Source organism: Suncus etruscus, chromosome 15, assembly GCF_024139225.1.
Source record: "Suncus etruscus isolate mSunEtr1 chromosome 15, mSunEtr1.pri.cur, whole genome shotgun sequence".
NCBI lineage: Eukaryota > Metazoa > Chordata > Mammalia > Eulipotyphla > Soricidae > Suncus > Suncus etruscus.
The window spans coordinates 32710329-32723898 of record NC_064862.1 but is presented as its reverse complement, the minus strand read 5'-3'; the positions used below and the strand labels follow the sequence as shown (position 1 = coordinate 32723898).

Sequence of the window (13570 nt, the reverse complement as noted above, 5' to 3'; positions counted from 1 at the left end):
GAGATTTTTTTTTTAATTAAAAAAAGTACTCTAAAGTCCATATAGAAGAGCAAGAAAGTACCCAATTGGTTGGCAAAAGACCTGACAGTCAGATCTCATAGGAACCTCACAACAGAATGTCAAGTCCACTCACCCAAGGACTAAGTTCAGAGGGCAAAGTGGGTCTTAGAGTTACACATGGAGAGAAGAGGAAGGTAGTGGGGCCATGCATAAGCCTTTACCTGCCCTTGGGGCTTAAGGTTTCTTCCATAGTGTCAACCTAGATCAGATTAACCCTGACCACAGAAAGCTAGGGGTTCACTTTGTTCACTGGGAATTTGGAACAGAGATTACTCTAGCTACAAGGCTCTGGGCAGGCCTTCTTTAGGCCAGGGAGTAAGAAGAACCTGCCAAAATGACCTGGGGTATCAATATACATATGCATGAATGGTGAGCAAGATTCATATGGGACCTTAGGGTTATTGTCCAAAGACAATCCAACTAGGAAAGGGCTATTGGTGCTTTCATTTTCAGAGCATTAATGCAGTCACATTTCTTTTAATCTAACCAAGAGGAATGCAAACAAGCAATCACTAAACTAATCTAGATAGTGAAGAAGGCCCTTAGTGTGCTGACAAGTACATGCAGTAAAGTGAGACCATCTGTATTCATTTATAAACAGCTTTATTGGGGATGGAACGATAGCACAGTGGTAGGATGTGTGCCTTGCATGCAGCCAACCCAGAACAGACCGGGGTTCGATTCCCAGCATCCCTTATGGTTCCTGAGCCTGCCAGGAGTGATTTCAGAGTGTAGAGCCAGGAGTTACGTAACTCCTGAGCACTGCCAGATGTGAACCCCCCCCCCAAAAAAAAGGCTTTATTTTATATTTTATTGGGAGGGAGGAAATACTCAGTGATGTTCAGAGCTTTACTCCTGGTTCTGTGCTCAGGGATCACTCCAAGTAGTGGCCAGGGGACCATAGACAGTGGCAGGGTATGATCTGAGGTCAGCTGCATACAAGGCAAGCACCTTACCACCTGTACCATCTCTCTGGCCCCTCATTTTTTATTTTATAGGTCACTTGTAGCAATAAGTCTCTCCCCCTCCCAACCTCACTGGGGTTCATAAGCATTATGTAAGCCAAGTGTCCAGCAAACATTCTATACATATCTGCATCTAGCTTCCTCATAAGCAGTGAGCAGCAAGAACTTCTAGCAGGGCTAGTAGAGCTGTCAAAACTAATAAATAACAGCTTCTGAAGCTTGTCAAAGTTCAGAGTCTGAAGCCACCTGGGAAGCCCAAGTGAAGGTTGACCTAAACCTCAGCTGCTGGTGAATGGTGCAGCCGCTGCTCCTCCAAACAGGTGCACTTCCTCCTCCTTCATCCTTCTGCCAACTCCCAGCCCAAAATATAAGGCAGCTTACCTTTTTGTGTTTCTTGGCCATCCATTTGTCCCAGTTGTTGAGCATATCCAGCCACTTGGACTCCCTCTGACGCAGCACCTCCAGGGGGACTTCCTCCAGCCTGTGGAGCAGAGAGCAAATCCCATCAGAGGTGCCAAGAGACACAAAGGTCATTGCTTGGGCTCCAGCTCTGAGGCTGGGCAGGCCTCCTCTTTTCCTCCCCTCACCCTCCATCTTTGAGGCTCTCTAAAGAGCCTAATACAGCAACAACTGAACAAAATAAAAGAAAACACTGCCTCTCCCACCCTGGAAGGCACAGGCCAGACACCAAGGTCAAGTGCCCATTCCCCCAATGTATCCAGGGGTTAGGAGTCAGCCGTATCTCTCTGGAACAGAGTGGCTGTATGCATACTCATGTGTAGGCTTGAAAATAAGCCGCCTCAGATAGTCTGCACACAAGAGACAGGGCTCGATAAAGAAACTTGTTGAACAAGTACAGAAGAACATGCTCGCCTCTACTCCAATAAACTAGTTACTCATAGTTTCCCCACTCAGCCTTTCTCACCTCTCAATTTTACTCATGCTAGTCTCTTAGTTAGAATGCTAAGTTAGTCTCTACCTGTTGAAGTCCTCATGCTTTTCAAAGTGCCTCATGCTTTTCAAATACCACCCCTTGTATTTGGACATCTATGAACTGAGCAGCTCACATCTGTGTTGGCTCTATTCTAGGGTCAAGGTCTCTGGCAGGTTGTGGGAAAACATTACTGTGACTAGAACAAAGCCCTGGCCCTAGTGGCATGAATATTCTATGAACCCACTAGAGCTGTTGGGAAAAACACCTCAGTTTATAAATCCACTCAGGCAGGCTGACCAGCACCTAAGTGCACTGACAGGCTGGGCTGGGAAGCCCCAGCTTAGCCTGAGGAGATTCTAGTGAGTGGGAATTCCTCAAAGATTAAATCTCTGGAAGTCCATGAGTTTATGTAACTTTGAGAGATCAAGAGTGAGAGACTGGGCCTGAGAGATAGCACAGTGATAAAGTGTTTGCCTTAGACACAGAAGGATAGTGGTTTGAATCCCGGCATCCCATACAGTCCCCCGAGCCTGCCAGGAGCGATCTGTGGGCATGGAGACAGGAGTGACCCCTGAGCATTGCCGGGTGTGACCCCCCCCATAAAAAAAGAGTGAGAGACTAATATATAGGCTGGGTATCTGACATAAACTTTTTTTTTTGGTGGTGGTGGGGTGTTGGAACACACAAGATGGAGCTCAGGGCTTATTCCTAATCCTGATTCGGTTCTCAAGAATCACTCCTGGAAGTACTCAGAGCTTACTCCTGGCTCTGTACTCAGAGGTCATTCCTAGTGGTTCTCAGAGTATCATATATTATAGCCAGGCTAGAATTGGATTGGCCACATGAAAGTCAAGTGTCTTAAATATCTGTACTATCTGTAGTCTCAACATATGGTTTCTTTTCTTTTCTTTGCTTTGCTTTTTTGGGGCCACACCTGGTGATGCTCAGGGGTTACTCCTGGCTATGTGCTCAGAAATAGCTCCTGGCAGGCACGGGGGACCATATGGGACACCGGGATTCGAACCAACCACCTTAGGTCCTGGATTGGCTGCTTGCAAGGCAAACAACACTGTGCTATCTCTCCGGGCCCATGTTTTCTTTCTTATGCAGTCAACAGAACAAAATTAGTTTGAGAAAAAAACAATTACATAGACTAAAATGTGGCTTAAGTGGTAAAGTACATTCCTTGCATATATAAGGTTCTGAGTTCAACTCTAGTACTGTTAGCACCCATCACAAAGGCTGCTTCTAGGTGTGGTCTCCCCTACCATTAAAAAATGAATATGTAAGTACCTTTTTACATAAATATATACTCTTCTACTTTTGGGGGGACTGTTTTGGCAGTTCTCAGAGCTTGCTTCTTTTTTTATTTATTTGAGGGTGTTTTGGGCTACATCTGGCATTGCTCAGGACTTACTCCTTGATCTGTGCTCAGAGATCATTCCTGGAGGATCTATGCATGGTGCTGAGGATTAAATCCAGGTCTGCCACATGCAAGGCAAGTACTCTATCTGTCATTGTACTATCATACTATCACTCTGGCCCCTGAGGGCTTACCTTTGTCTTTGCTGAGGAATAGTTCCTGTTGGTGTTTAGGAAACTATAAGTGGTGCTAGGGATTGAAGTAGGATCAGGTATAAACAAGATATAAGCCTTAACTCCTTTGTGTAATCTCTTCAGTCCTTAAAATCAAGTTTTACAAAGGAACGGGGCAATAATAAGAGGGTAGGGCATTTGCCTTGTGCGCAGCTGGATCTGAGTTCATCCCCTGGCATCTCATATAGTCCCCTGAGCCTGCCAGGAGTAATTTATAAGCACAGAACCAGGAGTAACCCCTGAGCACTGCCTGGTATGCACAACCCCAAAAAATAGGAAGCCAGAATTAGGGAGCCAGAGAGATAGTATGGCTAAATGCTTGCCTTATATGGAATCAATTTGGGTTTTATCCACCTCATATAGTTTCTCCTCCCTATCCCCAGCTGTCTATTAGTGTGATCCCTGAGCACAAAGCCAGGAGTAAGCCTTGAGCAAAGCTGGGTATGGCCCCAAAACTAAAAGAAAAAATAAAAAATCACTTTTAGGGGCCAGAGAGATAGCATGGAGGTAAGGCATTTGCCTTGCATGCAGGACGGCGGTTCTAATCCCAGCATCCCATTTGGTCCCCTGAGCCTGCCAGGAGAGGTTTCTAAGCACAGAGCCAGAAGGAACCCCTGAGCGCTGCCAGGTGTGACCCAAAATTCAAAAAAAAAAAAATCACTTTTAAACAGTAGATTATGAGTCTTTTAAGATTCCCTTTTTCAGACTGGCGAGGTGGCACTAGGGGTAAGGTAGCCAAGGAAGGACCGAGGTTCGATCCCCCGGCATCCCATATGGTCCCTCCAAGCCAGAGGCAATTTCTGAGTGCTTAGCCAGGAGTAACCCCTGAGCATCAAACGGGTGTGGCCCGAAAAACAAAAAAAAAAAAAAAAAAGATTCCCTTTTTCAAGGCCAGGAAGATAGCACAGCAGTAGGGCATTTGCCTTACATGCTGCCGACCCAGGAGAGATTCGGTTCAATTCCTGGCACCCATATAGTCCCCCAGTCTGCCAGGGGTGGTTTCTGAGTGCAGATCCAGGAGTAACCCTTGAGCATCACTGGGTGTGGCCCAACAACCAATCAATTAATAAATAAATAAAGTTAAAAAAAATTCCCTTTTGGGGGCCGGAGAGATAGCATAGAGGTAAGGCATTTGCCTTGTATGCAGAAAGATGGTGGTTCGAATCCCAGCATCCCATGTTGTCTCCTGAGCCTGCCTGGAACGATTTCTGAGTGTAGAGCCAGAAGTAACCCCTGAGCGCTGCCAGGTATGACACCCCCCCAAAAAAAAATTCCCTTTTTCTACCTCTTATGGTTTCATTTTATTTCCCCTTTCAATTTAAAAAGTAGTTGACAGCATTGAAAGGTAAGATATGGGGCCGGAGAAATAGCATGGAGGTAAGGCGTTTGCCTTTCATGCAGAGGTTATGGTTGGAATCCCATACGGTCCCCTGTGCCTGGCAGGAGCAATTTCTGAGCGTGGAGCCAGGAATAACCCCTGAGCACTGCCGGGTGTGACCCCCCCCCCAAAAAAAAAAAAAAAAAAAAGAAAGGTAAGATACTCAGGAAGGGATTCTTCCTCAGAGGCAAAGAAAGAGCAACGCAGTGGAAAAACCCAGACTCAAATCCAAGTCAGACTGTAGCTAGGAGCCTGCATCCAGTCCAGCACGATCTCATGAAAGCTTAGTTAGAGGCATTTGGGCCCTGTTTCTCAGAAACAGGACATGGTAGGGCTGAGGCTTGGCACAAAGTCTCTCTGATTTTCTCTCTGCCGGAAGGAAATGAGCTGCTGTGACTTTTACTGGTTGGAAGATCAGAGGGAGGGGCTCTGGCAGTGTGGAGGCCTCCAGACACAGAAGGGCAGGCCCCCTTCTTCCGTGCATTTTAACTAGAGAGCTGCATAGGCCTGCACACAGCCTTGCAACAGAACTGTTGCTGAAGGACAATGACCTAGGGGCAAACTAGGTTCCCTTCATAGTGACACAGGTCACCTCCTCTTAAACTGCTGATCCACTCACCACCTAGAGGCAGAACCAGGGCATCAGAATACACCCTTCCTTTCCCTCCCCTGCAGGAGAGAAGCAGAGACCACACCTTTGCAGCAGGTAATTTATAGGCTTGGGTCTCCAAGCAACACCCAAATACCTTGGGAGCGGAAACCAAAAGCCCACGCTTGATAGGCCATGCAGCTACCCACCACCTACAAAGCACTTGCTTCTACAAGTAGAGGAGCTTCCATGTGAACTAAATGAAAAGCAAAGGCAGTGCCCACACTGAATCAACAGGAATCAACACTGAATCAACAGTTAAGGATGTATATATCTGATCCAAACCCCTCCACTGTGCAGATGAGAAAATAAAGGCTCAAAGACAACAAGCTGACACTGCAGATTAGCAGTTTCTTTTTTCTTCTTTTTTTTTTTTTGGTTTTTGACGCTCAGGGATTACTCCTGGCTATGCGCTCAGAAATCGCCCCTGGCTTGGGGGGACCATATGGGACGCCAGGGGATCGAACCGAGGTCCGTCCTACGCTAGCGCTTGCAAGGCAGACACCTTACCTCTAGTGTCACCTTCCCGGCCCCCAGATTAGCAGTTTCTAAAGAACTTCCATGTGGGGGCTGTAGCTATAGCACAGCAGGTAGGGTGTTGCTCACGTGGCTGAACCAGAGAGTTCAATCCCCAGTCCCACATGGTCCCACAAACCTACCAGGAGCGATTTCTGAGCTCGGAGCCAGGAGTAACTCCTGAGCGAATGTGCCCTCACCCTCCCAAAAAAAAAGAACTTCCACGTGGTGATTAAATATGTATCCATTTCACATCTTTCATTCTGCTCTGTCTCTGAGCACATAGCCAGGAGTAACCCCTGAGCATCACCCAAAAACCAAAAACCAAAAAAAAAAAAAAAAACCAAAACTCAAAAAACAAAGAATGAACCTGGCCCATTGAGCTATCTTTCAAGCCCCTGGAATATTCTTTTCTTTTAATACCCAGGCTCAGGGCTTACTCCTAGCTCTATGCTCAAAGGTTATTCCTAGCAGTACTGGGGATCAAATGTAGTGCCAGGGATTGAACTCGGGTCAGCCACCTGCAAGAAAATGCTCCTTAACTTCTGTGTGATCCTTCCTACTTCCTACAGTACTTCTTTCTCTTTCTTTAAGGCCCCTGGTTAACAAAGGTGCCCATAATAGAGTTTCAGGTACACAGTGGTCTAACACCAGTCTCACCATTAGTGACAATTTCTCTCCATCAATGTCCCCAGGGACCCTCCCAGTTCCCAGCTCACCTCCTTAACTGGCACTTTTTTTGTTTTTGTTCTGGGGCTATACTGGGCTATACTCAGAGCTTACTCCGGCTCTGCACTAAGGGATCACTCCTGCCAAGCCTGGGGGACCATATGGGGTACCAGGGATAGAACCCAGGTCAGCTAGCTTTGTGCAAGGCAATCACCTTATCTGCTATACTATCTCTCCAAATCCCACTGGCACATTTTAAATTTTATTATAGGATGGTCCCCTTACTAGCTTATAGTATTAGTTCTGTGATTGAAATATACATCTATATATACACACACACATATATATATACACACACACATACATACACACACACACACACACACACACACACACACACACACATATATCAAGCCATACTGCTATACCACTGATATGGCCAAGGCCTCTGATCCTAGCCACTGTTTCCTCCCTTTTACCTTCTCTTACTTTTCCCTCCCTCCATTTCTCTCCTTCCTGACTTTTCTATTTCTATAATCTAGGGCCAAAGACGTATTCCATTTTTTTTCCTTTGGGGGGGGGCATACCCAGAGATGCTCAGGGACCACTCCTGACTCTGCATACAGGAATTACTCCTGGTGGTGCTCAGGGAACCATATGGAATGCAGGGGACTGAGCCCAATTTGGCCATGTACAAGGTATATGTCCTACCCGCTGTACTATCGCTCCAGTTACACTTTTCTACTAAGTCCACTTGTCTACTTTAGATAGATTCCCTTGTCATATTATTTTAGACAAATAGATAAGTCAATCCTAAGTACTTTTAAATGGAAATCCCCAACGTTAAACCTTAAACCAACTATGAATTGTTTGTCCTTCAAAGGATATCTAGGTGGGGGGGTTGGGCGATAGCACAGTGATAGGGCATTTGCCTTGCACTCAGCCGAGTGGGACGGACACAGGTTCAATTCCCATCATCCCATATGGTCCCCAGAGCCTGCAAGGAGCAATTTCTGAGTGCAGAGCCAGGGGTAACCCCTGAGTGCCCCCAGGTGTGTCCCAAAAAACAACAAAATAAACAAACAAAAGATTTCTAGATGGGTTAGGAATGTAGGTAGAGAACATGCCTTACATTGGCAAAATCCTGGATTGAATTCTTAGCACTTAAAACAAAACGAAACAAAACAAAAAAAAAAAAAAGTGGAGAAAGTAGTTGTAGTGCAGTGGCAGAGAACCCTGTCTTGCAGATGTTGGGACCATGGAGATGATTCCCTGACAGGTGACCCTACTTGCACAACTGTTATGTGATTCCTAGAACCACAATAAAAGGTATAATCTCTGGCACATTTGACAAATGTGTGAGAACACCACACAAGCATGCAACTCCCACTTAACACCAAAACCAAAGTATGTAAGTGTGCAAGCAACACAATTAAGAACACTGCAACACATTTAAGGGAGGGAAGGCAGGAAAAGATGCTGAGAGAGGAGCCATGAGTTGAAGTTGCGGTCAGGTCCCTCTCTGAAAACAGGACGGTGACTGTCCTCTGACAGAAGAGGAAGAGCAAGAGCAGGGAACGCAAATGGTCCAAGGGAGAATAAGTTAGTCTGAGAGGATAGTTTCCGTCTTCCAAAAAACTCCTCTCGAGGCCGGAGCTGTAGTGTAGTGGTAGAGCATTTGCCTTGCACATGGTTGACCCAGGATGAACCGCGGTTTGATCCCCTGGTGTCCCATATGGTCCCCCAATCCAGAAGCGATTTCTGAGCGCATAACCAGGAGTAACCCCCGAGTAACCCAGGTGTGGTCCAAATACCACACCCCCTCCCCCCCAAAAAAAACTCCTGTCTCTCTCAGGTGGCTCATGAGAACAGTCTCTAGCAGACCAATTAGAGATATTCAGTATAAATATATCTGGGGATTGTAAGAAGCAACAAAAATATATATTAGCAGGGGGGTTGAGCCACACCTGGCAATGCTCAGGGGTTATTCTTGGCTCTGCACTCAGGAATTACTCATGGCAGTGTTTGGGGGACCATATAAGAGCAAACCCAGGTCTGCCACATGCAAGGCAAACAACCCACCACCAGTTCTATTCATTGGGGCCCTTTTTTAAGAGACAGTTAACTTATAATATACTAAGGCTTTCCTACATGCACTCTATTTTCAGTTCAATTCTGTATTATGTTGTGTTTTGCTTTTTTGCAGTGTCGGAATTTTTTTTGCAGTGTCTAGGACCTCACATACAAGGCAAATATTTTACCACTGAATCATACCCCTGGCCCTCTATTTTAAAATACAAAAATAAAACAACTTTTTTTTCCTTTGCCATACCAGAGTTACTCAGGATCTACTGCTATAGGTGCTTGGGGACTCTGTAGTGTAGAGATCAAACTTGGACCTCCTACATACAAAAATGTACTCCAGTCCAACTTTGGAGTTATGGTCCCAGACTGATTTTTTTGTTGTTGGGAGAGAGTACCTTTTTTTAAATGCTGGATAAAGTTCTTTTTTTATGGAGGAGAGAGTGGGAACCATGCCCAGAGATGCTCTGTACTCAGGAATCACTCCTGGTGGGCTCAGGGGACCATACAGGATACCAGGAATCAAGTTTAGGTTGACCGGGTGCAAGGCAAGAGACCTATTACTCCAGCCCTAAATATAATTCTTTTTCTTTTGGATTTTGGGTCATACCTGACAGTGCTTAGAGGTTACTTCTGGCTCTGAGCTCACAAGTCGCTCCTGGCAGGCTTGGGGACCATATGGGATGCCAGGAATCAAACGTGGGTCCATCCTGTGTTGGCCGTGTGTAAGGCAAATGCCTTACCGCTGTGCTATTTCTCTGCCACCCTGGACACAATTCTTAAAACTGATTTTTCTTGTTTTTATTTGGGGGCACACCTAGCAGCACTTGGGGCCACTCTCAGTGCCTTCTCATGGGACCATGCGGTGTCAGGGATCAAACCCAGACCTCCTGCATGTAAAGCATGAGTCCACACCCTTTGAGCCATCTCCCCATTCCTGAAATTTATTTTAGCAAAAATTAATCAATGAGGGGCCAGAGAGATATCATGGAGGTAGGGTGTTTGTCTTACATGCAGAAGGACGGTGGTTCGAATCCCAGTATCCCATATGGTCCCCTGAGCCTGCCAGGAACAATTTCTGAGCCTAGAGCCAAGAGGAACCCCTGAGCGCTGCTGGTTGTGACCCAAAGACAAACAAAAAAAAAATTAATCTATGAGTCGAGAAATGAAGTATAATATGAGCACTTCATTATAATTAGCTCAGCACTGTCCTGCCTTAACTAAATTGAACCTAGAACTTCTATAACTCCTATAATGCACTTCAGAGGAGATCAACAAGTACCTGCCTTTTTCTTTCTATAATATTTTTAATTTCATCATACTGCACTCATGGCTACCAGTCACTGATGCCTACAGAAATTTTATTTGTACTGTTAATAGCCCAAAGTCATCTCATGTCATCCTTCATAGATTTCCATTTGGCCCAAGAAAAACTTGACACGTTCAGAGAAGTCATATAAAGCTGGAGTGATAGCACAGTGGTAGGGCATTTGCCTTGCATGCAAATGACCTGGGGTGGACCTGGATTCAATCCCCGGCAACCCATATGGTCCCCCGAGCCTGCGAGGAACAACTTCTGAGCACAAAGCCAGGAGTAGCCCCCAAGCATCATGGGGTGCGGCCCCAAAACCAAAACACAACAAAGAGGTTGTATGACCTGGGCAAAATCACAAAGCTAATAAGGAAATGGAAGAACCAGAGCTTTCTTGCTGTCACAGTGATGTGTGCTGCTTCTAAGTCCCCAGAGAAGGCTGTGAGAAAATCAGGCCATGCTTCAGATGTCACCATCTCTAACCCTTTTCTTTTTTTTTTTTTTTTTTTTGTTTTTGTCCACACCCTGTGACGCTCAGGGGTTACTCCTGGCTATGCGCTCAGAAGTTGCTCCTGGCTTCTTGGGGGACCATATGGGATGCCAGGGGATCGAACCGCGGTCCGTCCTAGGCTAGCGCAGGCAAGGCAGGCACCTTACCTCCAGCGCCACCGCCCGGCCCTCTAACCCTTTTCTTTTGATTTTGAACTACACCCATCTGTGCTCTGGGGCTTACTCCTAGCTTTATATTTAGAGATCATCCTGGGAATCTTGGAGGATCAAATGGATTGCTGGGGATCAAATCCGAGTCAGCTATGTACAAGGCAAGAGCCCTACTGCTTACCTCTAACTCCCTCTTCCAATGTTGTAGCTGTCCCAATGAGTGGTAGCCTTCATACCTAGCACACTCAGTGAGGTTAATATGCTGAATGGGCACAGCTCCTATGCACAACTTCAGTTGGAGATCCCAGGTTTTCAACTCTAGGAAATAGGACCATTGCTTGTTCCCTCTTCATCCCTCATTCCCAATGGATTGAGGGCATAGAGGGGACAAAGGTGGGCAATCTAGGAGCAGATTTTTCAAGCTGAGCTAAACTTAGCCATGGCTTTCTTTGTAAAATCCAAAAAGGCAATGACAATCCACTGTCCTCCTGAACTGCAGGCTCTCCATTCCCTTAGCCTCTCCCCAAAACCAGAAATTGAAGGCTGCTGAAAGCTTGAAGAAACAAACTTGGTTGCCAAGGTTACTGAGACCGCAGGCTGGGGCCCGCTCCTTGTCCTTCTAGTCATCTGTTTCCTGCCTAAGCATCTCAGCCTCTCTGGTAGACTCAGTCAGGTGTCATGAGCCAATGGCTAATGACCCCTTTAGCAGATCAATAATATCTCTACCCATGTTCCCAGGAATCAGTCCAGCTAGGCATCTCCAAGTCTCACATTCCAAACCAACCTCAGCAAAGAGAAACAACTCCAAGAGAAAACCCAGGGTCAGAGACTATAAGATTGATCTATTGTATCTCAAACACTGGTGAAGCCAAGTGGGAGAGTAGAGCAGGAACTAGTTCCACCATCCAGGAGACCATGGCACAGTACTTTTCCCAATTCTCAAAAGATTTCATTTTTATGTGGGATCATAACCACATATCTCATATTTTGTAGGGCTATAACGAATAAGAGTATATAAAGGCCCAGTCAGGATGAAAGATAGTACAGTGGGTAGAACATTTGCCTTACATATAGCTGACCCAGGTTTAATCCTTGGAAACCCATATGATTCTGAGCCAGGAATAAGCCCTAAGTACCACTGAATGTGTCCCCTTCCCCCTAAAAAGATCCAGCCCAAAGGGCCGAAGAGATAGCATGGAGGTAGTGCATTTGCCTTGCATGTAAAAGGACGGTGGTTCAAATCCAGGCATCCCATATGGTTCCCGTCCCCTCCACCCCCCACAGCCTGCCAGGAGCAATTTCTGAGCGTAGAGCCAGGAGTAACCCCTGAGCGCTGCTGGGTGTGACCCAAAAACCAAAAAAAAAAAAAAAAAAAAAAGAAGAAGACCCAGTCTAATGGGTGACCAACAAATAGTATGACTGGAGACTAGTATTTGCACCCTACCTAGTACTTTCACATCCCTCCCTTTTTATGATCTTTGGGCCACACCTGGAGGTGCTCAGGGGTTACTTCTGGCTCTGCACTCAGAAATAACTACGGGCAGGCTATGGGATACCGAGATTATTAAACCTGGGTCAGTCACGTACAAAGCAAATACTCTACTCACTGTGCCATCACTTCAGCCTCCTACATTCCTTCTTTTACAATCTGACTGATTTCTACATAGCCAGGCAACAAGGAAGGAATATCTCTATTTTTACCTATAAAGCAATTAAGACCTCCCTCTAGATTAAGTAACTTGCTAATCGACAAGTCTAACTTCTGGCTTTTGATACTAGTTCTACTACTTTATGTCTGTATGGAATGGGATAGGCTGTTCAATTCTTAGAGCATTTGGTTTTCCACCAGAATAGAGGACATGTAATATGTAGGCACTGCACCTTCTCAGAGGATAGCAGTGAAGATCACATGAGACAGTAAATCTAAAATATTTTTTGCACTATGCGAACATGGGCATACAACATCCTGACGAAGTAGTTTTCGGGGAAGTAGTACAGTAGGTAAGGTATGTTGTCTTACATGTGCTCAGACCAAGTTTGATCCCCAATGCTCTATATAGTCCATGGGACAATGGGCAGAGCATTTGCCTTGCATGGGACTGACCCAAGTTTGATTCCCAGTATCCCATATGGTCCTCCTAACCTGCCAGGAGTAATTTTTGAGCACAAAGCCAGGGGTCACCCCTGAGCCCTGCCAGATGTGGCCCAAAAACAAAAAACAGACAAACAAAAACAACCAAAGGATGTAGCATGATCATCACAAGAAAACTAAAATCCAGTTGCATAATCTTCCCAAGTTTATATAGCCTAAGAGGATAGATATATCTTGAGCTTTAAACTACAAAAAAATATAAAGTGCCTTGCACATTAACACGGTCACAATAACTGCCGTCTTCCCTCCCCTCTTTTTTAGCACCCAGTAGTGAATCATTACTCACAGCTGAGAAGGGCAGAAATAAGCAACACGCAAGTGTGGAAAATGGAGAGTGAAGGTGCAAAGATCACAGATCCATGGACAAGGATGAGGGGAGCTACCTTCCCCAACCCAGAATGGAAAAGCGTGTGTGTGTGTGTGTGTGTGTGTGTGTGTGTGTGTGTGTGTGTGTGTATGTGTGTGTGTTAACTAAAAAGATGACCTACTTTGCACTCTGGATAATAACCTCTAGAGTTCATTAACTTTATTAAGAGGTGATAATGGCTAAAAGTAAAAAGAGCTCCAAAATAGCTCATGGAAAGAAATCGGAATGTG

At 45.6% G+C, this 13570-nt stretch overlaps 1 protein-coding gene across 1 annotated transcript in view; it reads right to left on the bottom strand.

Annotated features, from left to right (window-relative positions):
• The window catches only part of TBC1D10A (TBC1 domain family member 10A), a 47003-nt gene that overhangs the window by 16223 nt on the left and 17210 nt on the right, over positions 1-13570 (bottom strand). The window contains exon 2 of the mRNA XM_049788823.1: positions 1407-1506. Coding sequence (XP_049644780.1) covers positions 1407-1506 — 100 coding nt within the window. The remainder of the gene's footprint in view (positions 1-1406; positions 1507-13570) is intronic.